This window comes from Trachurus trachurus, assembly GCF_905171665.1.
Source record: "Trachurus trachurus genome assembly, chromosome: 11".
Lineage (NCBI taxonomy): Eukaryota > Metazoa > Chordata > Actinopteri > Carangiformes > Carangidae > Trachurus > Trachurus trachurus.
In genome coordinates, this window is record NC_139904.1 from 19,156,122 (window position 1) to 19,183,079 (window position 26,958).

Below are 26,958 nucleotides of genomic sequence, written 5' to 3' on the forward strand. Positions count from 1 at the left end.
AGACTTGAGGCAATAACAACAGCTACAGTATCAGCAGAGCCAAGACAGTTTTACACCACAAACTTTGAAATCAAAGGTTGAACAAGAGAAAACTTAACTAATAGAGCACCATTTAAAGTGTTAAAAAAAGTCTCTCGTTTTTTTTTTTTGGACCAACCAACAGAGTTATTGTATTCCAACATAATCTTAAAAATATGTCGACCTTGTTCTGAAAACTGACATGTTAATGTGTGTGAAATACTGTTTTTCTGGACATAAAATAAAGTAGGTATATCATGTAGCTGCGAGGTCAGACTGTGTGTGTGCGTTTGTGTGTGCGCTGAGTTCTGACATCTGTTTTGGGTGAGAGGGCTAAATGGGTCTTGGATGGGCTCTGTGACCAACTGTCTGTCCCAGAGCACAGAGAGCTTGACTCTGTGACCGCTAAATCAGCCCAGCTGAAAAGCTGCCATCTAAGCTGGATTGTGTGCATGAGTGTGTGTCTATTTTATGTGTTTATCATGTTGTGGGGACAAAAACCTCTTCATATGAACATGTATTAGTGATTTACCATCATGAAATAAAATCTACCGCCCTAAGAACCTTAAGTGTGATAAACAAATTGAGGTTAGGGTAAAAGTGGGATGCAGTGGTTTTGGGTGCAGGTTATTCACTTCTCTACAAGGATCAATGAATAAACCGAAGGAAAAACTGAACTAAAAGTATTTTGGAGCACAAGAAGAACATTCCAGAAATATCTATCTCATTTTTCAGACCAAACGATACGACTGAACATTTCATAATAGCCCCTCAATGGATTTCTAGGTGAGATTGTTTCTGTTAGCCACAGTTTCCAAGGTCACTTAGAAATCAACTTTCAAGCCATTGATCAAATATTTTTTTAACATTCTCAGAAACATTGAACATCCGCACTTTTGTGAAAACTGCACTTGCAGATGAAGGTCATGGAGGATGATCGAAAGCTCAGTAGCAAAGCTCACAAATGGACTGTTGTTGTCATCAATATATAGTCGTATGTTTGTGTTTTACAAGTTTTATATGTATGATAAATGATCAGGCGATACCATCAAGATTTGAATATGAACAATAAAGTGCATGAATGAAAGGCAGCGATATAAGAAAGGTGGACCTGTGTGAAAAGACGGGCTTCAGGGTGTTAAAGTGGTCTCATAAAACAAACCTCTGGTGGAGTAACTCTCCCCCTCTCGCTCTCCTCCTCTCCTCTTCTCTCCCCTGTGCTCATTTTCAGTGGGAGCAGTGGTGGTGGGAGAAAATGTGAGATCCAGATGTCGAGACTTCACTGCAGATGTGCTCACTTAGAGGCCAAGAAACACTAATCTGCTTTGCTGAGCACATACACACAACACACACGCACACACAGAAGCATGAATGTGGGCACACACATTTAGCCGAACCCAAATTTTCAGAAAGAAAGTTCGACATTCAATGAGACAGGACTGTTTATATAAAAAAAAAAGTTTATTGAATTAAAAAGAAATAAACAAAAAGAAATAAAATGCATTGTCTGACTAAAGCTTCAAAGAAAATACTCACAAAGACAAAGAAGACCGACAGAAGTGACCTTCCCTCTGCATCAAGGATTTTTTGGTACAACCACTTATTTAACCATCAATAACCTCTTACTGGTCATAGTAAAACACATATGTAGCCTGGACACACATGCACGTACACACGCACACACATACACACAAAAAGCTTAATGGTTTTCAAAATGTTTTCAAATATTAATGTTTTCTTTGTTCACTACTTACATGCCGCATAGCCCATTATTGTAGAAACAAGCTGCGGCTAGAGACCCCAGCTAGGCCCGACCAAGGTCATGATGCTAATGAAATGAGCAGGAAGGGCAACACTGAGCTACTTTAATGCCATTACATTGAAATGAAATATGGGAACAACCAGGCACAAAGATCCAAGTCCCACTTACGTTCTGTGAGTCGCTGAACAAACGGTCGAGTTGCACATGACAGTTTGAATGAAGGCAGAAAGAAATGCTGTAGCTGAAGAGAAACATGGTTTCTTTTTCACTGCAGTATCCATGTATTCACCATCCTACAATCACCTTTCCTCCACCAGCAGGTACAGCATGTTGCTTTTAAAAGAGAATAGCCAAACTGAATAAAATGCTGTAGAATAGAACGAGACCTGCAGCAGTTATTTCCTGCTTTTTCTTTGAATGATTAATCAATTTGTTTTCTTCATCTAAAAATATTAACTCTCAAACCCAAGGTAATAATTTCAATTATGTGTTTTGTTTGACCAGATAAAGATGAATGTTTAGTTTAAAATTAAGTAAAACAGGAAAAAGAAAAAACACAGTGGAGAAGCTAGAACCGGAAAGTGTTTGACATTTTTAATTGCCTTGATCTTTAACAGCCTATTACTTTAAATGTTTGACCTTTGAGATATTTTTTGAGTGAATCTGTTTTTTATTTGGCTCTTTAGTGATAAGTTGCTGGACCGATGGTTATTACTTCACTGATGAGTCAACACTTGGTTCCATTTCAGGGTATATTCAATGTGCAGTTCATAAGCTTAAGAAATTGCTGTGTGTGTGTAAGTTTGTTTTACTGCAATTGTGGGGACCGCTGTTGCTGTAGCTGTAGCTGTTGGGTCCAACAACTTTGTGGGAACTCGAACTCGCACTCAGACATTTAAATGGCTGTTTTAGGGTCAAGACTTGCTTTGAGGGTTGGTTACCATTATGTTTAGGTCAGGGTTAGAGCTACACTTTCAGTTGCAGTGGACGTGGTTAAGGTTGGGGCTTGGGAATGCATTATGTCAATGACGACTCCTCATGAATAAAGTAAAACAAGGCTGTGTGGATGTGTGTGTGTGTGTGTGTGTCTCCTGGGCCTGTTGCTCATTATTCGTCCTTGTGTCCTCCCAGCCAATAATTATCGATCGAGCCCTGTTAAGTATGGAGAGGGCACCTTATGGTGACAGCTTGACTGGTGCTGCAGTGCCTTGATCTTTTTTGAGGGGAGGCAGGGGAGGGAGGCGTTATGGTGTGAAGCTGTGTGTGAACGTGGAAAAAAGATGTTTTGGGGGTTAGAAGTGCGGAGGCGTGTTTCTGGATGTGGTGGTTAGACTAGGAAAACTTCAATGGCATGTGTTAGAGGCTCTTGCAACTCGACGTGCACTGCTATGGATGTGTAGGTGTCTTTTCTTGCAGAGCCACATCTTTTGCATGTACTTAACCTGTCATAACTCAAAGGAAATCCTGAGGGTGCTGTCAAATAAATAAATTATATATATATATAACACGATATATGACCCCATCTATGGAGCTGGCCCATAGGTATAAGAACAGAAAGAGCCAAGGTGATGGAAAGAATAATCAACTGGCAGGATTTATAAAACAGTGACAGTATGCAGCAACACTGATAAACAAAGTTTAACCAGGAGCAGCTGCATTATGAAGCTGTGAGGACTTGTAATTTCATAAAGACAGCTTCACTATCGTCATGTTCATCAGCTGATGGTGAGCAAAGACGACCCTGCTCTGTTGGTGCAAAAGCAGTTCTTCATTTTGTTCTTTAGTTTCATCTGTTGCTTCAGCCTTTTTAGTCTGGAATGCCAAAAGTCTAGAAAGAGCCGTTATAAGTCATTGTCTGGAACTTGTAACTTGTCTTTTGCTTATTCATGGGGCTGTAATTGTAATTAGTGTCTTACTCACTGGCTGCTCTGACAATGAACAGTTACCGAAGCAGTTTTCAAGTGTTCTCTTAAAACGTATTGTTATTGGGCAGATCTGTAATAACCTTCAACAACCAAATTTCATACTTGTTTTTTTTTTTTTTTTGCTTGTTATGTCTGTTTTATTCATTTGTTGTTTACCCCATAGATACAAAATAGCTTTCCAGTTCACTCTTACGATTAAACATCTTATCTTTCATCGTCCTTGTTTTTTAATTCTTGAAAGTGTTGTTGTTTGTGTTACATGTACACGAACAGCAGTTAAAAGACTGTCCTTGTTGGCCAGGACCCTCTGAAACCACCCAGTCTCTGGAGACCAATAATACATTGTTTTATTTAAAACAGGGTCGTGCAAATACTTATCACTAACAACTAAAACGGCACCAAAGTGGGCTTCGTTTGCCTTATCAATAGATAGATCCTGATTTATCTTGGCTTGGCTAATTGTGGAAGGAATGAGAGGGTTGCATAGGGATGCTCTATCTTCAAAAAAAATGCTGTATATATTGTCAAACATCATACATTGAAAGATGGTTTGACATATGGAGGAATGTGAGACACAGATGCTCCGACTAAAAGCACATTAAACAAAACTACAAGTATCCCTTGAGTCATAACTTTTTTCTTTTTTTTTTTTTTTTTAATTTAAAGCAATTTCTTTTTTCTCTTTATTACTTAATCATTGCAGCTGGAAAAACTTTGCCTCAGATCTCCACTGAATTATTTGTGTTTAAGAAAAAACTGAATCTATTACATGTATACTATATTACTATACTTGACATCTAATTTCTCTTCTTGTGTTTGGATTGCTACAGATAACAGCCCACTATTGATTCTGTTGGTCCACGATCTGCTGTGTGTGTGGAGTGCTGCCTATTGGCTTGCATCAGTGCCCTCCTGTTTGTTTTCTCCACAAGAGTAGATGAGTCAACTGATTGGCAGTCAGACGGCATGCTGGATGATAGCACTACACCGTGGCCTGGGCTAACTCTTCAATTATTCACAGAGAGAGCAAGACAGAAAAATAAAGGGTGTGTGTGTGTATAGGTGAGGGAGAAAGACAGGGAGAAAAAGGGAATGAAAGAGAAATGAAGGTAGATGAATGGAGTTAAAGAGAGCAATTCAAGTGCTGAGCATTACCTTATATTTCTGACTGGAGAAGATCCATTGCTTATTATCACCCACCTTCACTGGCGCAAGCTCTGTCTAATGCCTTAATCTAGCTGCTAGCCACTGCCACCCACCACAGTGTGAGACACACAAACACAATAAAGTAGCACTACCTCTGCCAACGCTACACACACTCCAAGCACTCCAGCATATGGGTCAGATCTAATCGCAATAATTTCATTTCCCCCCTCATCAGCTCCAAGCCAGATAGACTAAGTCCCATTTGTAACCACTGCAGCGCTACTGGAAGGAAATATGACAGATAAGAGGACTCTTGTAATAAGCTGGCTGTGTGGATCTGATAAATGAAGAGAGCTTTTGCCAGTTAGCTGGAGAAATATATTGTGGAACAGCAGAAACCCAAGTGTGGTTGCTTGAGGATTCATAAAAATAAATGGGGAAACAAATTAACTTTGTTGATTAGCGGCAAGATGGAGGAAGCCGCTTGGAAATGACTCAACGCCGCTTGGGAAATCTTGGGAGTGCAAGGCGACGTTCTGATATCATGGAGGAGGGGGGGGGGGGGAGTAGAAAAAAGCATAGATGTGTAAGATAGAGTAAATCCTTGTAGGCATCTTTTCAACGACAGAGTCACTTCTCTCTCTTTCAATAACAAATCTCTATCTTACCACATACACACACACACACTTGCATATGTACAAACACACCTTTTGTTGAAAAATCCACCCTTTTCAGCTGTTCCTAGTTAAAAGACAGATGTGCGGAGCTGCTTGTGATGGAAAGTGCAATATCTGTTTAGAGCTTGCGCCTGCATCATGCCCATATGGTTTTCAGCGGGAGAGGTGGAGTTGCTCAGGCGGAATTTGAAATGTAAATAGAACAAAGGATTGTTGAAGGTGGTTAATTTCAGCTGTTTCCATGGCAGGTAAGCTGCATCGGCAAAGCTGTGTGATGTGTATTTGTGTGCCATTCATTCTCTACACAGCATGGAAAATTATGTTTGACATGCTTTTCACAGTTGAAAAATATGCACAGGGAAAAAAAGGTTTAAAAAAAAAAAAGCAGCAATCAAGGCAAAGTTGCAAGGTAAGAAAATTACAGTAACACTGCTAGGTGCACGACTGTTTAAAGATGTGAGGAACTGTTTGGGATTTTATTTTGCAGCATTCACCAATTTCTTTAGAGGCTGTTTGTCTTTTAAAACTGAAGGTTTCTAGAGTATGTTTTTTTTAAGGAAAGCATATTCCAATGAAAGAGGTCAGAAGGAAAGTGGAGGAAGTTTTCCACGTGCTGCGCTCTCTCCAGGGGAAATGCTTCGGTGCATCTCAGACAATCCATGCATGCAAGACCCAACACATCAACAGTCACCTTGTCAGTCAGTCAGTCAGTGGGCCAGTCCACCATCCAGCGAGCTAGTCACTGATCCTTCCCTTTTCTCCTCATCCCTCCACCCTCCATTCTCCAAACTGCCCAACACCAACTGAGCGTCATAGACCTGTAACGATCCGGTGTCACCTCCACTTACTAATGCTTGGTGGAGCTGCAGGTCAGGACCTCTTTCCTCCTGCTATACACTCATGGTCCTCCAGACATGGTGCTCGTCATTGGTTGGTCAAAACAATTTCTGTATTTTGCACTTTATGAAACCAGCTTGTTCTTGTATAGTGGTATTCATATTTTCCTGCTGGGTGTTGCAGTTGAGTTTCGGTTTGAGTCGATCTCAAAATATGCTAATACTTACAGGTCTATTGATCTAGAATGGAAATGCAACTAGAGGAAGCAGAAAATGTTAAAAACTTGTAAAAAAAAAAAAAAAAAATATTGATATTCTGTTGCATATTTTAAGTGCTTATTTAGCTGAATGTGAATTTAGAAATAATCAAATTGCTCATAAAATAATTATTTTTGCCAAATTTAATGATTCAACGGCTCTGTCCTTTTGGGAAATTAGTTATTCCTCAGTTGACATTGGCATATTGACAGACATGTCAAAAATGAGATGCATAATTCTTATTACTTAAGCATCAAAGCATCTTTATTCAAGTGGAAAGGAATGTTTTAACACCTATCGTACCCATCAGATGGCATCTTTATTATTTAAACCACTTCCTCTCACTGCATATTGATTCAGAATCAAATAAAGAAAAACGGGAAATTGTTTCTGTCTCTTTTCTGTTCTTTTGATGAAATGTGTGAGGCCACTGAATTGGCATAATTACATGGGTATAAATGCAAATTTACAGTGTGCTTATTAATTCTATTCTGCTCATTTCAAATGACTGACTGCACTTAATTAAATCAGATTGATTAGACCTTTTCTAGACTTTCCCTTTACAACCACATAATTATGACAAATAGAGCCACTTGACACCAAATCTACAACATAGGACAGAGCTTTCTTTTCTCTGCATTTCACGGTCTTTCACATCTACAGGCACAAGAGAGTTGAAATAGTTTGCTACATTATTCTGGCTACATTAAGGCCATTGACCCGTTCATATTTTACCTATAGCTATACATGAAATGACATCAACCATCTCCTGCTTCACCCACACAGCATTTTCACTCAAATATGTACAGTACCCCCACCCCAGTCTCAGTCCTCCAGACAGACTGAGCTTGTTCCTCCTCATTAGCACATCCCGCCCGTGCTCTGGAGAAACTGGGGACTGCACTGGTTATGACGAGTCTTCTTGAATGCCTAAATCAGAGCCCCATGTTATAAAATGATATAGATGATGGGTCATTATCCGAAACTGAGCTGTTTCTTGAATTGGATATGATTTCCTGCATTTGTGACAGTAATGACTCCTTAAAGGTTTGTCCTTAAAGAGGCAATAGACTTGAAAGTTGACCAACAGGAAACTTGTTTTATATATATACACGTGTATATTTGTTTCTGGCTGCTAGGGGTCATGTTAGCAACATGGATACTGTAGCAACCCAAATCTTAGTGCATCTTAGTACAGGCAAAATAAAGCACTTTTGAAAGTTTTGAAAGTAAGTTGTATTGTCAGTAACTATCTAATTGGTGCTTACTGAATTTTGATTTTAAATCTTTAAGTAGCAGAGCTCTCTCCATTGTCAGGCTGGCCACAGAGACCACCAGCACAAAGCGCAGTGGTCCATTGTATACAGTGAATACCTGTCCAAGTTTCACTCCGGTTTTACCTTTAGTTTTATTACTCTCCATCTTTGGATTCTTTGCCACCTCCCACAGTGAGAGTCTTTTTCTTTGGCCTGCAGAGTTCACACAGTTTCACCAGTTGTTCTACTGACTGCCATCTTTGCTACCTGGGGAGACTTACTGATGGACACTGTGGAAAATAAAGACTCTGGCCGCTTTCTTTTTTTATTGTGCAGTTGAAGTTGCACTTCAGTTGTGCCAAAAATCAAGGATGGAACAAGTGCATAGTCAAACCAAGGCTTATAATGAACCTAGATTAGACGGTAACACTTTACTTGAAGGTCTCATCATAAGAGTGACATGACACAGTCATGAAAGTGTCATAAACCTTATGTCAATGTCATAACGTTGTTATTAAGTGTCATTCAGTTAACCCTAAACAAACCCGAATGACACTTAATGACAATGTTATGACATTGACATAATGTTTATGACATGTTCGTGACAGTGTCATGTCACTCTTATGACGAGACCTTCAAGTAAAGTGTTACCGACTAGACTAAGTCACTCTAGCATTGTGCAACCAACATTAACCTCATAATTATAATATAAAGTTGTCGGTTGTCATTTTCATGCCATGGCTGTTTGTGCTGGTTGTGTTGGGCCCCACTAGTATTTCCCAGAGTGTAATAAAGAGTGTAAATAAAATGCTTCACCTGACTGTAGTCCTTTGTCTAAGACAGTTGAATCATGTCATGTGAGTATCGACTAAAGCATTGAAAACACGGTGATTAAGTGAATATACTTCTTAATACCCTTCTGTCAGTGCAGTTACTTAGCGTGAATATTAATAATTCCCAAACAGCGCTAATGGTGAGATGAAGACAAAGGGAAATAGGAATAATAATTAAGAGCAGGGGGGGAAACAATATGCAGAAAACACATTCAAAGAAATGTAATATTTAAAAAGCAGCACCCCAGGACCTGGCGAGTTAATGGTTGCAAGGGCTCCTGCTCCTCAAGTGTTTTTCTGAGCTTTGATTGCAATTTGGAGACAAATTATCTCACTAGGGTGCGTGGGTGGAAGGAGGTCGGATCTGACTGTGAAGTGCTTGTCATTACCAAGATCTCTCCCCTTCTATTTTCCCTTGTTCCCTTTGTCTAACTCTCTTCCCCTCTCCCCTTTGTCTAACTCCTCTAGTTGTGGTTGTTCTGCAACTGGAGCTAGACAGTGTCAAAATATTAGTGAGTGCCATAACACAGCGGCACGCACTCGGCATACTGCACTGTTGTTTGAATATGTTTTGCGAGATCCAAGAAAAAAGCAGCAGCCGTGCAGTGGTGGTCTGTGATGAATGGATTTGTTATAAGACATAAATCCATGTATCTACACATACAGGTCCAATAGCTGTCACATGCATGCAAACATGTATATGTGCATAGAGAACGTGTCTCTTTCATCACAGATGCACCCCATCAAGACAGGTTCATTTTCCACGTTACCTCCCCCTCCTTCTCCGCCGTTGATTTGACAATCACTGTGTAATCTCGAGCTTAAATGACTCTTTTTAAAAATGCCGTGGGCACTAGGGTCATGATATTTCCCCTTAATTACTGTGCCACATTATCACCACAAAGCACTTTCCACCTCTCTCGCACTTCTAATTACATTGTTCTGATTGCCGTGACACATCCTTTCATTGGCTGATGCACTTTGCCGGCGTATAAGTGCGTGAGCGAGAAAGAAGGAGGTAAAAGGGAGAGAGAGCACCACTAAACCCCTCTCTCTCTCTCTCTTCCTCTAATGTCTTCATCAAAGAAATTCTGCGGGTCATGTCTAAACTTGTGCTCAAAGCACTGCCAGCTGCAGCAGAATACAATATATATCTAATTATATGTATTTTCTGAGTTTATTCTTACGAGCACTAATGAGTCTCTCCTCCGAGAATGAATCAAATGATCATGTTACTAATTTCTCTTGCAAGAAGGTTCATTCATCAGTAGGCTACAGTACTGCAGAGATCAACAGGAGAGAGACGAGAGGCGAGATAGGCTGCTGCTGATTCGCTTAAGCTTCGTAGTTGCTCAAACTTTTTTTGTATGACACCTTCAAATCCACATTAGAGAAGCTTCACTGAAACCTCCAAATATACATTTGTATATCAGTGCTCACCTGAGTAACGCAATGCAATTGAGCAGCACCACTTCGTTGAACCAACAATCAGTGACTAAAACTATTTCCTAAAAATCTTCCATGAATAATTTTTAACGGGTTGTTTATGATTTCTTATTTTTCAGTGTCTCCAGAGAAGCTCCAGGATTTCATACTTGATGACATCACTACACCTGTTGGGCTGTTCGGCTTCAGGTGAGTTGTTTCAGCTTCCAACATGAAACTGACCTTTAGGAATAACTAATTCAATTCAATTCAATTTTAAGCTGGGACTCCCCCTTTTTAAACACCACACCTCCCACCAACAACACACGTTTTACTTGTCAGAGTGTTCACAAACCATCACGAGCTCTTTTCCATTCGTTTCAACAAGGGATGGGGGGGAGGGCTTCAGCTCTGCCGTTCCACCAGGTGGGCTCTTTGCTAAATGGCTGTGGCTCCCTCAATGTGCCCATTAAAGGCAGTGAAGTGGTGATATTGTTGGACAACCCTTTCCTGTGTGAACACTGCGTGAACCCTGGTGTGTTTCCACTGGTGGTCTCCATTTCTCTTACTCTACTGCTCTCTCTGTCCGTCTCTTTCCCTTTTTTCAAACCCTAGCTGTTACGAACTGACAGTGAAAGTCATGTTATGTGGTGCATAACTCTCCAACACTTTGCACTTCCCCAGTGTGTCTGAAGTGCCATTACAACGCAAACTATGGTTGGTTTACCTTATGGAGAGAGGTGGAGGGAAAAAAAAACCTTTTGGAAGTTATTTTAATGTAGAGTATATTATACAGTTGGTGTAGCTACACACACAAGGGCACATACATGTATATATCTGTGTGTTAAAGGAAGAGGGCAGGAGGAAACATTTTAAATGGGAGTTTGAGTGGTTTGTATTGAGCGGAGAATCAGGAGGACTAGTAAATCAGTAGATAGAAAGAGCGGCCTTTTCATGTTTTGTGTGGGCATAGTTGAAGGTCAGTGACTCAGAGCCATTACAGGCTCAATTTACCATTTAAGATAAATGCTGAATAACCGACGTAATAGAAAATGAATACAAGGTTGCATTACTGTAAACAAAACCTCTTTATCTCATTTTTTTTAATTCTTTTTTTAATTGTATGTTTATGTAGCTACTTGAAGATACATTGTGTATATACAATACTGTTTGGGGCTAGTGTGTGGATGTGTATGCTAGCCTATCACAGTATTAAACCTTTTTTTTTTTTTAAAGACCCACTCCCGTGAAAATCGTGTTTTTTGAGCTTTTCACATGTTCCTGTGGCATTTTTCTGATGTTAGAGGACATAGTAGCAGGGAAAGAAGTGCAAAATTGCATTTCTGAGTTTTTCTGCCTTCAAACTGCTGTGAACCAATGGCAGACGCAAACTGGCAGTTTCAGGGAGACTGGAGCTGACGTGTCACAGCTCCAGGGGAGGGCACTAGTGCTACAAGCTCCCGCCCCGCTCTGCATCTGGCTCAGAGGTGAAAGGCTTGACAACTCGGTGTAGCTGTCAAGGTATAACAGGTATAGCTCACCTGGTAGAGCAGCTTGCATTGTGCGCAAGGACTATGTTCCAGTCTGGGATCGAATCCCAGTGTGGAGTTTTACGCTAAACGCGCTGAATCTGTAATTGTACAATGTCCAGCTGTCAGCAAGCGGGGGGTGGGGTGTGAGGAGGTGGCTGGGCGGGTGCAGAGCAGCGCAGTCTCCGCCCACCCTCCAGAGGTGCATTGCTAATGTGCATTGCTAATGAGCTGGTTTTAACATGACCGAAAAGGGTCGCGGGAGTGGGACTTTAAACTTCTAACTCATTTGTTTGGACAAATTAGAAACATATATATATATAGTATATATTTGGTATTACATGTTTAACAGGTTAGTATAATGTTGTACTGTATAGGACTGTGCAGCATTAGGACTGTTATTTGCCTTTTATTTGCCATATTCAAGTGAAATGAGGCTCCTCACATCGTCTGTTGACGGCCTCAGGTCGTCTACAATTAACCTAAATATTGAGTCAATCTTGTGCGCTCTGGTCAATCACACTTAAACAGATTACAGTAAAAACGTCCTAATTATCTATGTGCTGGTATGTATCCATCATACATTCCAATGTTTAATCAAATTTATTTAAAATCTCCAACATAAAAATAAAAATCCAACAATTTGTTTGTCTGTGGCTACTGAGTGTCAGTTTGAGCACACATATATCTGTTGGGGAAACAAAGCAGTTATGTGCATATTTAGATAACCTGTAATCATAGATCTGAGACTGGTGCATCCTATGACATCGGTGTTGGATAAGTGACTCCCATTCATTCCCGTTACTGACATCCTTTTGCCATATGCTGTTGTTCTCTTTTGAAATGGAAAATAAAGGTACATGGCTCTTCCATGTGTTACTATAGCTACCATATCGCAGCTAACCATCCACACTGACAAGGTGTATGTGTTACATAGTCTGTATCATTATGCCACAGGTACTGTCCAAGGTCACATATATCCACGATAACATACTAATAATGCAAGACTTCACTTACCATGAAGCCTTTTCAGTGTTTGCCGATGATGTGGAGGGAGATGGGTTGCTTGAAAGGATGAGAAATTGATGGGTGTGGGGTGAGGGGGCAGGGTGTGTCCATTTGTGTGTGTGTGTGTGTGTGTGTGTGTGTGTGTGTGTGTGTGTGTGTGTGTGTGTGTGTGTGTGTGTGTGTGTGTGTGTGTGTGTGTGTGTGTGTGTGTGTGTGTGTGTGTGTGTGTGTGTGTGTGTGTGTGTGTGTGTGCACATAGAAGACAGCAAAAAAAAAGAGCATTTGAAAACAAAGATGTGTGTGACCTACGTTGATGTTTCCTCGCCTACGCATCAATGTGACTTCGGTGTGTGTCGCTCTCAGCCTCCGACGACCTTTGCGCGTTGCCGCTGTGAGCAGAGTGACCCGGCTGTACTCATTAAAACCAATGGAACGGATCATTCCCTGCTAATTGTTTTCCACTGACAAATGGCTCCTCTGACTCCCAAAGACTGCTGCAGGGGCCCCGGCTGCCTAGAAGCACACAGACTTCACTAATGAGAACCGCCGGTCTGTGAATGTGTGTGTGAGTGTGTGTGTGTGGTGTGAGCAACTGTGTAAATGTATAGCCATCAATGGGAGAGAGTCTTTATGTGTGTGTTTGTGTACACTGCATTTGCACTGCCAGCCTCTCTGGCAGTGCACTGGCATGTGTAAAGTCGGAAACATCGCTACATTAGGCTCAACATAAGCCATTAAGGCATTTTTCCCGTGTCAATCACCCTCACACCAAGATATTTTTAACAAGTAAAGAATTCATTCTCACTGCTTAAATAGTCCTTATTTACAGTCAAACACTTTCAGAATAATGTGATGTGTGGATGCCAATTATCTTGGTATGGTAAAGGTAATTTTGCCCTAATTTATTTATGAAAGTAAAATATTTTTACTGTTACTTTTAGTAAGCTTGTCATCATTAAGATGTCAAGCATGCTGTTCTTTAAAAATCTGCCATAAAACCCTTTCTCTCCGTCCTCCTGTTGTGTCTGCATTCACATTTTCTAGTCAAGTCACGCAGATGAGCTTTTCCTGATTTGGTGCCCTATACCAGTGGAGCATTATTAACGTTACATTATTAAGTGCCTTCCAAAGATAAACCCATTATCTGACCCAACACTGCCATGGTTTGTCTAGATGTAGGCACGGAAACAACTGGGTCAAGGTTATGAAATGGTTTTGGTTAGAAATCATCAGCACCGACTTTGTGTAAGAAAAATGGAAAGCAACCAGCACTCTCCTGTGTCACCACCAACACATCTGTTTTTGCCCATGCTCTCTAGAATGATTTCTGAACTATCAGTTTTCTATCTTCAGCTCTCTTTTGAGTATTTCAAAGGTTTCTACTTTCTTCCTCTTTACATTTCTGCCTTCTCTCTGATTTACACTCCATCTCTCTATACTGCATCCTACCACATGCGCACACACCTCTCTTTCTCCCTTTTGTCCCTCTCTCTGCTTCCACCTGTTCCATGGTCCATTGGATCACTGTGAATCCTATTAGGGGACACCCCTCAGCACCCACAACCCCTCCCCAACCACACTACCTGGCACTAATCCATCAGAGAGGCAGTCAGGCTGTGAACCACCCCGCCACCACCCATCCCTGATACCCGCCAGTGCCCAGTGCTGCAGCAGAGGCCCCAGCTGGGGGACCGCCAAAGCTCGGTCGTTATCAGATGACGGATAGCTTCATATCAGGTGTGTAAAGCGGGCGAGCGTTGGAGAGGGCCATCTGGCCGATGATTTGGGGGAAGTTGGAAAGTCAGGTCCGCAAGCGAGGTATAGCGAGGTGGGTGATGATGATGGATGGGGCCTGGAGCGTTGCTGCTGATCAGGGCAACCTTTGTAGCTATTATACAATACAATCATAAACAAAGTGTATCATAACCTAATGCATATGCAGGAGAGTTAGATAATAGCTGTTTGGCATATCTATTTATTTTTGCATGTGCACACATTCACATGCCAACAGAGGATAACTGCATCACCCTGGAAAAAAGCTGTCCTATTTGCATGTTGTATTTTGTTAGCTGTGAATACCAGCCACCAGTGAACCAGTAAGGAATGATCTGGTTTAGCCCAGAATCGGTGACTTACATCTTGACAATGAGGACAGCAGTTTTGTAAAGCTTTGTGCAGTCACCGTGGCTAACGTTAAAGGGATAGTTCACCCAAAATTCAAATTTCACTCATTACTCACCCTCAAGTCGACTATAAGGGCTGGGATAAGTCAGAGTCCTCCGTGCCTTCTCTGAGTTACAGCGGGGCTCCGTGCAGCACTGCATGTCCATATGACGGTAGCAAACGGGGCTCACTTTTCTTCGTCCAAAAAGACACACCAAAAAACATCCAAATACCTCCATAGTGCTCGTCTGTAATGTCTCTCTTGTATTGAAGCCCCGACATGAGAAATTGTTCCGAAAAAAATTAAATAAGTCTATATTTTAAGCTTGTTTGTAGCGGAAGCTCCCAGTGTCTTAGTTCACTGCTTTGCCTGTGTCTGTGCAAATCTCACGCGATTTGCATTGACACCCAGTTCACGGCTCCGCAAATCGCGCGGGATTCCGGCAGAGCAACACTGGGAGCTTCCGCTACAAACAAGCTTAAAATATAGACTTATTTAATTTTTTTCGGAACAATTTCTCATGTTGGGGCTTCAATACAAGAGGGACATTACAGACGAGCACTATGGAGGTATTTGGATGTTTTTTGGTGTGTCTTTTTGGACGAGTGAGCCCCGTTCGCTACCGTCATATGGCAGTGCAGTGCTGCGCCGAGCCCCCCTGTAACTCCGAGAAGGCACGGAGGACTCTGAAACTTCTCCCAACCCTTAGTCGACATGAGGGTGAGTAGATAATGAGTGAAATTTCAATTTTGAGTGAACTATCCCTTTAAGCTAACAATTGATGTTCAGTACCCAGAGGTGCATGCTAAATGCTGTTTTTTTGGGTTCATGTAACTAGCAATATGTCACCAATTAGTTTTTATCAGTTAGTTTTACCAATAGATAGATAGATAGGTAGTAGTATACTAGTTACAGTATATATACTGTATATATTTATATACATATGTGTGTGCGTGCGTATCAGGGAAGAAAACCATATAAAGAATATTTTTTTCACTATTGTTATGACAATCTTTCGCTCTTGAAATGGTAATTAATGAAATGTTTTTCTTCAGAGTGGTCATACATCCAAAGGCATTAAATGTCCTTGTGTGATGCGAATAAACAGCGAAAGTGTGTTTGTCTCTAGCGAACGCTCCTGTTTCCCGAGACAAAGGAGTAATGTTAGGTGGTTAATTACTTTCTGAGCTGATGAGTAGTTTTATCATTTCAATTCCACTGTACATTTGTTTTGCCAACATCAAGAGGCTCAGAAGACGATTCATCAACCGAGTGACATTATAACAAAGGGATTAGCACAGCTGTCGAAAGGGAGCTATGAAGCTACGAATTACAAAGGGCAAAACCTGCACAGAAAAGGAAATGCTCATATTGTATTCTTATAATTGAGTAACCACCCACTTGATGAAAACTGTGAAGGGTGAATGGTGGGAACTTCTGTGCTATGTGTGTCTATGAGCCGTTGTTCTTATATGCCTTTGTGAGCTGTACTGTGTTTAAAATCCCAAGAATACGTAAAGTATATCTGGCTTCTTAATTTACCCACGCAATTGGAAAACCCTCCTGAGATGTGTTGTAAAGGTCTCGTCGACTGAGTACACTTCCAGTTGTTAAAACATAGTCTTGGCAAATGAATTCACTCCATCATCCCCGGTGTAAAACCAAGACTCAACTTTCAGAGGCTCAGCTCTCTTCCAAAAAAGCAGACTCTCTGTCAGGCCCACTGACGAGGAAAGCAACAGAACATCTATTGCATCTTGTCTGTCTTCCTCTTGTCTGTCAACTTTTCTTTTGTCTCTCCACGACCAGAGGGAGCACAGGAGTGAAGAGGAGTGAGGAGGAGGAGGAGAGGGGAGGGAGGGAGGGAGGGAAGGGAGAGGCGGTGTGGTGGTAAGGGGAGATGTATTTTTCACGTGTTCACATCAAATGCATATGGAAAACTACAGCACCTCAAAGGGTTGTGGGATTACCCTCCAGGCCTCAGCAGAAAAGGAATGACAGATTAACATATATATTTATACAGTATATATATCTGTATCTATATCTATCTATATGAACTGTGTGTGTGTGTGTGTGTGTGTGTGTGTGTGTGTGTGTGTGTGTGTGTGTGTGTGTGTGTGTGTGTGTGTGTGTGTGTGTGTGTGTGTGTGTGTGTGTGTGTGTGTGTGTGTGTGTGTGTGTGTGTGAGCGCGTGCGTGCGTGCGCGCGCCATTTTGGGGATGAAGCCTCTACAGAGACAATACAGTGGGGATATTTCCCTACTTGCACAAAGGTAACATCATAGACTGTAAAAAGAATGGACGTAGCGTCCGTGACGTCACCCATTGGTTTGGGGGAGTCTGTTTTGTGCCGCTACTACAGGGGTTAGAACCGCGCCATGTTGGATTCTACTTGCCATATTTGGAGCGGTGCGGCCGTTGGCCGGCCGAGAGCCCGCCCACTGGCCTCGTAGCAGCGGTCGCCGGACCTGTCACTCAACGGTTCTGCGCCCTGATTGGCCAGAACTTTAACCCTAATAATAGTAAAACGGTAGAGTTTAAAAAAAATTCACCCCCCTCAGAGTGTGTGCGGGGGTAGAAACTATCGATTGAGACCAAAAAAATAAAATGTACCAGGCTGTAAATATGTTTTTTTAAGCTGTAAAATCGGCTATTTTAACATGGGGCTCGATTGGAGTTGCTCCCTTCTGGAGCCAGCCCCCAGCGACAGCTGAGGGGATTGCAGCTTTTTGAATGCGGAAGTGAGCTTCACTTCTCAGACCGACAACTGCCCCCTTGGGTAACATCTTCTATCATATTTCAAAATAGTACATGCGTTAAGATGACAACTGATGTGTTTGCTCATTAGTCCTGGGGTTTGTCCTGTAATATACCATGACAAAATAAGACATAATTATCTGCAGTGTGATTTGAAAGTTATTGTCTTCCATATTTGCATGCTGTCAGGATATTTATCCACCTTTCTCTAGAAGTTAGAGAGACTCATTTACATTCTCATGGAGGAAGGCGAGCATGTCAGTTTTCGCCCACTTAGTTCTTCTCCTTTGCTACGAGCCAGACGGTGGGTTGAATTCCATAATACCCCAGTGAGTGACAGAGATCCCTCCACAGACACTGTACCTGCATAAGATGCTGCACTGCAGCTGCTATCCCATCATGCAGCTCTGTCTCTATTCCTCCCTCTCACGATCCCCTTTCCATCTTTATCTGAGTAAGGTTAGGGATTTTGTTTGATTTGTTGAATTTAATTCACTGCTTTTCAGACTTTATCCATGAGTTGTGGAATAATGTGGGTGGCATGTCATATTTAAATATTTATTTTAAGACAAGATAAATAGCCTAATAGTGAGTAGCTATTGCATACTTGTGTGTGTGTTTCGGTGGCATTTTGATATTGGAAATCAAGCACTATAATCTAGGGTTAAAATACCCAAATATTCCAAATATTCAATCTGAGGAAGTTAACAAAATTCCAGTCTTTTCCAACATGCACATTTCAACCAATTAACCTTACAAGGGCATTCAATAAAAGCTTTGATTTCCCCTTGACAGAATGGCACTATCTGTCTGCATCACTTCTTCTCTATCACAGATTCATCAAATATTCAATCTCTGCTGATTCACTTGAGAACAAAGTTATTTTGTTACCTTGGACATTCTCTTAAGAAAGAATTTACTGGTGCACCCCAATTTTCTTTTGTTAATGATCAAAATTCAATCTGCAGAGGAATAAGCATTCAGGGCTGAAAACAAATGAAGGCTCTTCTCTCAGAGAACATGACATTTTTACAATACACATGATTTGGGCTGATATGTTGTACAGGTAGGTACAGTTTACAAACTGACAATGACAACAAGTGCTGTTTATTTTATTTGGTTAGGTGCAGATTCCAAAATACTACGCATTCACAGCTGTGTGGCAAGTTATGCCCAACCGTACTTATACCATGGTCATTATTAATAGATGCTTATCACTGCACTGCTCCCACCCCAACCTATTACCTCTAACATGATATTCTTCATAGATTTAAGGCTGGTGCTAATAAGTGTTATAATTAAAGCCAGAGTATTTTCCTCCACTTCTACCTGTATAACCTTTTAATAAACGGACAATTCCTTGACGTGCATAAGTGTTTCTGACCTTTTTTAGCATTATATCCGTCCTTCACTCTTGCCCTGTTTATCTTAATGATCCATATAGATCAGGAAATACAACACTAGCTGCTCTACTTGAGTTGTTTCTCTTCTCATCCTGTTGCTTTTGTTACTGCTGCTGTTGGTGATAGGCTTCTTGGCCTCGGGCAATGTTGATCCAGTTGCAGATAATTATAGGGGTTCAATTGGCACTTGTTTACTGTCAACTCCCAACTTATATTTGCCTCATTCAGTATTTGTCCCCATGAATATAATATGAGTGTTTGTGTGTGTATGACTGTGTTACAGGTGGCCGCCCAGTAGGTGGGAAAATGCAGGAAGTCTGCTTGTCTGTGTGCACATGTATCAGACGCAGCATGTTTTTCCCTTTCAGAGGCGAGGTATCCTGTGTGTGTGTGTATGTGTGTATGTGCGTGTGTGTCCTTGTGTTTCTGTGTGTGTGCATGTATGTCGCCGATCACACTGGGCGGCTGACTTCCAGGAACCCCTGCAGCAAAAACAGGCACTGTGTGTTTCCTGCTCTCACACACCGTTATCACAGGACACACACACACTCAAAACCATACACACACACACACTCGGATCATTGCCCTATTCTCTTTTCCCTTGCAGGTTTCCTCAACGCCTATCCTTGTGCCTCCGGCCGTCAAGATGTTTCGCTGTGATTGTCATGAAAGAAGTAGCTCTCCGGGAACAAACCAGAGGACACAAATAAGCGAGGAGTGACGGCATCCTCGTTTTTTTTTTGACCACGTGTGCTGCTCAATTGTGGGCACAACATCACCTCTGCACCTCTCCTGACCTTTCTCATGTCTGATTAAGAGGCCACTTTTTTCTCAGACTTGCACTCATGACAACCTTTCCCTCTTCCTTCATTTCACCATGACTCATGTCTGATTCTCATTATCATTGAATATCCCATCGCTTCCTTCCATGATTTACCTTCTCTCCTTATATCTATTCACACATCCTGCAAAAGAGCCACTGCCCATGTGTGACATTGACAAAAGGAACCACACTGGAAAATAGAAGTGGAGCGCACAGTCCTTGCTCTGTGCCTGTGCGAGTGCGAGAGACAGTATCTATCCATATTCCCTTTGAGAACACAATGCAACCCACCGCTGAAGCACTCCAGATGACAAGGGAGAGATGAGAGGGAGAGAGGGAGAGAGAAGGATGAAATGAAAGAGAGAAATGTACAATGGCAGTGGTGGAAACAATTGCCATTAATGGCATCATCTTTTCCCCACAGAGATTGCATTGAGGGAACAATGAGCTCCACGTTGGCTCACTAACAATTCACTACGAGTTTTACATGCAGTGCATGACAGACAAAAGTAGTCAGTGTTACTTCAGTTGCAATGGGGCTTCATTAGCTGAATAAGGTACATTAAAAAAGAGATTCACTTTCTCAGTGCAATCACAATGTGATGATGCTCCTCAGGTAGAGCCTTCTTACAACCTGGAAATCATCAGTTGTTGGTTATTTAATGAAACAGGTCACAAAATTAAAATATATTGAGTGTCCATTTAGTTGTAAGGCGTTTCTTTATGAAGTTGAATGAATCATCCTTGCTAACACCACAATAATGTTAATTAGTTTCAGCCAAATGGCAAGGCGGCAATAGTATGGGCACTGCAAAATAGAGTAGAATAGAAAAGGGCAGATTACAAAAGAATGTTTTATGAGATGTTATGAACAGGCTATGGTGCATGACTTGTTCAACCATGCAGTTCAAGTGGACCAGTTGTTATCACCGAGTTGTAAACGTAGCTTCTGCTCTGTGCTTTCACTGGCTCTGCAGGCGAGATGACTTCCAGATGGTCCGGGGAAAGTGTTTGCCTTAGGTTACTGCAGGCCAGCCTGCCTGTGCCTTTTTCAGCTGAGAGAAAGAGAGATACAGTGTGGGTTTGTGTGTGTGTGTCTAAGTGTAGACATGTATCACACAGTCCTACTTTTTTTTTTTTTTTTTTAACACACACACCCACACGCACAACAGCCAACCAGCTCCTTAAGCACTCAGCTGGCTGGTTCCTGTCCGTGACACTCTGCGGCTGTCTGTGCAAGTGGTTCTCAAATTAGGATCCAAGGACCACAAGGACACGCCAGGGGGTCCCAACTCAGAGCTCAAGAACAAAATTTGACTCACAAATAAAATGACAATAAGCAAACAGAGATTTAGTGTACACATAGTATGCCCATATACAACAGCTTACTGACCAATAAAGCCACAAAGAAACTTCCTAATAAAGCCGTTTAAATGGAGGTAATAGAGGACTAGTGCGATTTTTCTATGCCCTTTTTATTCCTTGCTCTCAGGAATAAGGCATAATTACGACCCCATGGCAACAAGGTTCTCTAACCTTTACAAAGTACTTATTTCAACCCAAACCACAATCTTTTCCAAAACCTAACCAGGCTTCTTGTGTTTCATATTTGTGACCATGACGGCATTGGATTGGATCGCTGTACTGCTGCCCACCTTAGGTGTGCTATTTCAGGAGCCCAACAGTCTATATGGTGGTTTAGGTTGGAGGACGAACTCTGAAAGATGGCCACCTGACTAGTCCGACCCAAACTGCTGTTAGTTTCAGAACCTACTTTTGCATTTTCAGACAGAAAGGGGGCTAGTGTACAGTCACTATCACTTGCATTAGCAATACATCTCATCATATGTGCAGGAGATGATTCTTTGCCATTGCCACATAGTTAGCATTAGCATTACTCCCACGGTGATACAATTGCCTACAACCACACTGGAGCGTTCAGTGGTGATGCAGCACAATAACACAACTTTGTGTTCATGATTCATTCACTTTGTTACTTTATGGGTGAGTCATGGCCTACCAGAGACTCAGTTCATAAAACTGTAATATGCAATGACTTCTACATAATTTCATCAGCAGGCAATAACCATTGTGTTACCTCATCATACAGTACAGTCACTCTTTAGGCACTTATCTAAGTAAAAGTCATCCACTTTCATGTAGATATGAGCATGTAAGTATTGTTTCAAAATGTTAATTAATTCTTGCCCAAACTAATACACACACAGTCTTGCCTCCTTGGATAAAGCACCTCAGGGGGTAAAATCACCCAGGGAGTCCTTGACATGGAAAAGCTTTGGGAGCCAGTGGCACAGTAGAAAACACTTCGACTTGACCTGACCCTGCTTTTTCCAACCTGTTTTAGAACACACAGATGCTGGCTGCTGCCCAGTCGCCTCCTCCTCCACCTCGTCCTCCTCCTCCTCCTCCTCCTGAGCAGCGCTCTGGTCCCGCCCACCGCCACCTGGCTCTGCTGCGCACCGCCGACTGGAGGCAGAGTGCAGCTACTCCTGTTCCCCACGCCGACGGAGAAGCGGAAAAACAGGGAGACCCGAGACCGAGGGTGTGTGCATGATTTTTTCCCCCTCAAAACCGATTTCTACAATCTACAGCGACTCGACGTTTAAAGGATATTGGAGGAAAGTGCGAAGACGAGTAAAAGAAAAAAAAGAAGAAGAAAAAAAAGACAAACCTATCAGCCGGGTGCCCTGCGCACTACTGCATCCCTCCTCTCCATCTCTTTCTCATCTCTCCTCCTTCTCTGCCTCTGTGCTTGCTTTTCTTTTCTTTCTTTTTTTTAAACAAGACTCCTGGCTCTCCCACCCTGCATATCCTCAATGACTGATCGTTCACTGCAATCTGCGAGCTGCCCTTCTTCTTTTGTCGGAGTTTGAACCACATTTCTGAGCTGCTGGAAGTACCAATACCGCCAGAGCCCCCCCGAGAGCTGGCCGGACTCTGTAGCTTTCGTCTACCCGATTCAAGCGGATCATCGAGGGGACCTTGCGCGGAGTCAAAGGGACTGGAAATTATTTAGCCCTCACACCAACGTACCGCATGGTGGGAATTTCTGCCTCTTTTCAGTGTAAGTAGAGCTCTTTTTTTCTCCCTCTGTCTCTTTGCCACATTGCTTGTATTTTCACTTATACCTTAAATGTCTTGCGTTCTCGTACAAACACGCGTGCACCAAATCCAGAAAAAAAAATCATGTTGACACACAACAGAATGTGATATTTCTTTATTTCTTTTTTGCTTCATGTATATATGTATGTAAGGTAGACAGACTGCGAGGAGCCTCTCGGTGCTAGACGTTTTGAATTAAAGCCAACTGTCACAGGGTTTCTTGAAATATTTAGAGAGATGTGTTTTTATTTCGTTTCTACTCTCTGAAATTACAAACCCATCGCAGAAACGATGCGCGTCTGTGTTTATTGGCTCTAAACATTTTTTAATTCTAATGGGAAATTAGCAGTAAGAATAGATTTTAAATGGATTTGCTGGTATTAAAGAATATTAAGTTGTAGATGTCATAACTTTAGACAATTAAAATACTACTACTTAAAACGAACCTTAGATAATTAACCGTTTAACCCATTAGGTGAGGGAACTCGGCCAATAATCCAGTCATTAATGTGATATCAAAAGAACAATGAGTTGGTCAATTGGCAGACATCAATTCATGAGCTGTAGCCCGGGATGGAGAGTTGTTCTCCGGCAACAGGCAACTTTAAGTTTTGATGACACCTCTTCCATCTGTCAGAAACCTTTTCTGGAAGTGAGGTGACAAAATCCCACAAAGCATCGACACTCAAGGCACTCAAGGTAGCCTCTGAGTTTTAAAGCAATAAGGCGCGTGTCGCCACTCCTCAGCACGGGATAAGACTATCATGTGGCTCTGAGGGCTGCGAGTCTGCACGGGTTTTAAATCTCAAAGTGAGAGAGCAGAAGGTGAATTCACTCATCACCCGTGTCGTATAAGAATAATCCCACACCTGACGACAGATCTCAGGTGGTTCCTCCAAGAAGCGACTAAATATTTTCTCAGTAGGCTAATTGTAATTTTCCAAGACAAAGTGGTTGTTGATGTTCGCAGTTTTGGTTGAAAGAGTTCTGGATGCAGCGACTCTGCCTTCCCCCTGTGTCTCCTCTCCTCTCCTCTCCTCTCCTCTCCTCTCCTCTCGGGCGCCCTGGAAAGCATTCAGAGAGACTCTCGGAGTTTGCATTTGAGGATATCCTCCAAAGCTCTGTTACAACTGTCAAACGCATCTTCTCAAATCCATGTGAAGTTTCCATCTCCACCCGCTGCGACTTTGTCATCATCACATAACCCGAAAGCGCAAAAAAAAGAAGAAGAAGAAAAAAAGCGCACATTCTTTTTTTTAATAGAGTGGCGTAGGTTTGAAATTAAAGGGCTCGGGCTATAGTGGGAATCTTTTCGCCCCCCGACAGGGAAAAGAGCAGACATGCGGGTTAGGGGGGGGGGGGGGCTGCTGGGACACAACCTGCTGTTGATGCCCGGCTGTTGACAGGCTGGGATTAGAAACGAAGGGAACCATCTACTGGAAACCCACTGGGCTTTGAACATTTTTACGCATGCCAAGTAGTCCCATGCAAAGCTTTGTAGGCATCCGAGAGGGTGATTGTTTACTCCCTTCAAAAGCTTGACCCACTGCTGATATAGTGTTTGCTGAGTAAAATGAGTTGATTGAGAGAGTTGTTTATTAGCAGTTTGTGTTGCATATTAACAAGAAAACAGAATATCTCAGTATTTCAGAAAGAGAAAATGTTGTCTTCTGTGACACCAAGAAATGTTTTTTTTTATTGGGCTGTCATGATCCTTATGTAGTTAAATATTGGTACATGGGAGGAATATCATTATAGCAAGCATTTTATTGTCAGTATAAATTGTCCTTATATATTATTTACTGCACTGGTCATATTATTCAGATTGGTTGCCGTGGTCATCATTTAGTGTGTCATCTGTTGTTTTTTTCCATTCTTTAACCACCGGGACTTCCATTAAAGTAGTGACTTGACTGAAAAGACCATTACCTGGAGTGTGTGTGTTTACAGAGATAAAGAGAGAGAGACAGAAAGAGAGAGAGAGAGTAAATGAAAGGTAAACAAAGCTGGTGATGAGAGGAGAGTAAATGATAAGTGCTGTTTGCAGGTTATCACTGTGTGTGTGTGTGTGTGCACATGTGTAGCTGCATGCACGTGCACGACTGTGCACACTGTATAAATAAACAGGCCTGTATTAATGTTAGCTGCTAACTGTGGTTCAGGCTCTGCAGCATCAGCTAGCAGCACGTCCAGTGGCCATCTGCCCAGCCACCAGCCTGCCTCACACCTGTCCCCCTCCTCTCCTCTCCTCTCCTCTCCTCTCCTCTCCTCTCCTCTCCTCTTCTCTCTCCCTCCCTCCCTCCATCTCTAAGGCTATAGGGTCAAATGCATCAGACTGCTGCTCACAGACATGGACGTGGCCTTGCAAAAATGATGGCAGCCATTTTATTTCTCGCCTTCACACACAGACAGACACACACATATGTGCGCACACACACACACACACACAGGCACAGAAACACAGAGACACTATATCCCTAGTTGGCAGGTTAAAAACACAGTGTCATCAACACAAACAATATGGTGTATGGATGACACACGCACGTACGCGCGCGCACACACACACACACACACACACACACACACACACACACACACACACAGTCACTTTGTTTTGATTATCCACATTTTTCCCTTTAGTGCTTTTTGATGCTAACCACAGCTAATAGCTTCCTAGTGGTTTATCCTGCATCCAGACACAGCATCACAGCCCCAAACAATAAATTACTATTATTTCAACTGATTTCCCCTTCAGCACAGAGTCACACTGAGGCTCTGGAGCTGTGATGTAATTACAAAGCAGTATGACACACAGACGTTTGGATGCGGTCCAGGATTGCTATATGGTGAATAAGTGATGATGACTCAACAGAGTTTAATACGCCAGCTACACCTTGAAGCCTCTGGTGTCAACAGCAAGCATATAAACTACTCTCCCAGCAGAAGCCTGTTTCCTCCGTGCTCATTTGGTTTTAACTGAGACATTTTGGGATTACTTCAAATTTATAGATACATCTTTTGTTTGTACGTTGGTTGTATCGATTCAGACTCTTTTGCTGAATAATTGCTTTTCCCTATTTTTTTAGGCGTATACAAATTGAGAAAATAATCATCAGATTATTTGAGAATAAAGATAATCGCTGTCAACCTTCACTGGTTTTGCTACAAATGCCATTTAAGAGTCCAGTCTTGTTGCTGTCACCTTTGTAAAATATGAAACATTCCAAAACACATCAATGTTAATATCTGTAATATCTACAGAGATCAAGATCGCAGGGTGTTTTGAAGTTGGTGCAGGTTTAATTTCAGAGTCAGAGGCCAAATATCAGCCACAGTATAAGATACTGAACCCACTGTTGCATGCACTCCTTCAAGATGTATAGATCTGTTCTGATTATTCAGAGCCGTCTGTTACCAAGTGCCAGAGTGAATTATAGATGGAACGGTAGTGTGTTTGTGTGTGTGTGTGTGTGTGTGTGTGTGTGTGTGTGTGTGTGTGTGTGTGTGTGTGTGTGTGTGTGTGTGTGTGTACAATCACACACACACATGCCCTTGTAGATCGATAGGCCCATTGATGGTTATCAGCGAGAGGGCAGTTCTCTTCACTGCTTATTGAATTTCATCACCCATGAAAGAGCAGCAGTGGTATAAAAGAGCTTGCAGGTGTGTGTGTGTGTGTGTGTGTGTGTGTGTGTGTGTGTGTGTGTGTGTGTGTGTGTGTGTGTGTGTGTGTGTGTGTGTGTGTGTGTGTGTGTGTGTGTGTGTGTGTGTGTGTGTGTGTGTGTGTGTGTGTGCCTCAGTGCAGTCTACGCATTTGTGAGTGTGTTGTGTATGCGCAATATTGTACGCTTTCCCATGCTCACAAAAGCAAGAGGTCTTTGCTTTATTGTAGCTGTGAGTTGGCCTTTACAGGGGATTTAATGTCAAAGTCAACAGTAAGCACTACAAACTGATTTTATTGGCCTTGTTCGTGTTTTTACTCCAGATAACATGAGACTTATAGGGCAACTGAAGAA

The 26,958-nt window shown here is 42.0% G+C and overlaps 1 protein-coding gene across 2 annotated transcripts in view; it reads left to right on the forward strand.

Annotated features, from left to right (window-relative positions):
• The window catches only part of runx1t1 (RUNX1 partner transcriptional co-repressor 1), a gene marked incomplete at its 3' end in the record, with an annotated part of 94,530 nt that overhangs the window by 12,476 nt on the left and 55,096 nt on the right, over window positions 1-26,958 (forward strand). Inside the window, exon 2 of one of the 2 annotated variants that reach the window (XM_083982379.1) lies at window positions 10,277-10,346. In XM_083982379.1, the coding sequence (XP_083838505.1) occupies window positions 10,310-10,346 (37 nt within the window). In that variant the 5' untranslated portion in view covers window positions 10,277-10,309. Of the gene's footprint in view, window positions 1-10,276; window positions 10,347-22,346; window positions 22,905-26,958 lie in introns of those variants that run through there. The other variant, XM_083982380.1, reaches the window with a different exon arrangement.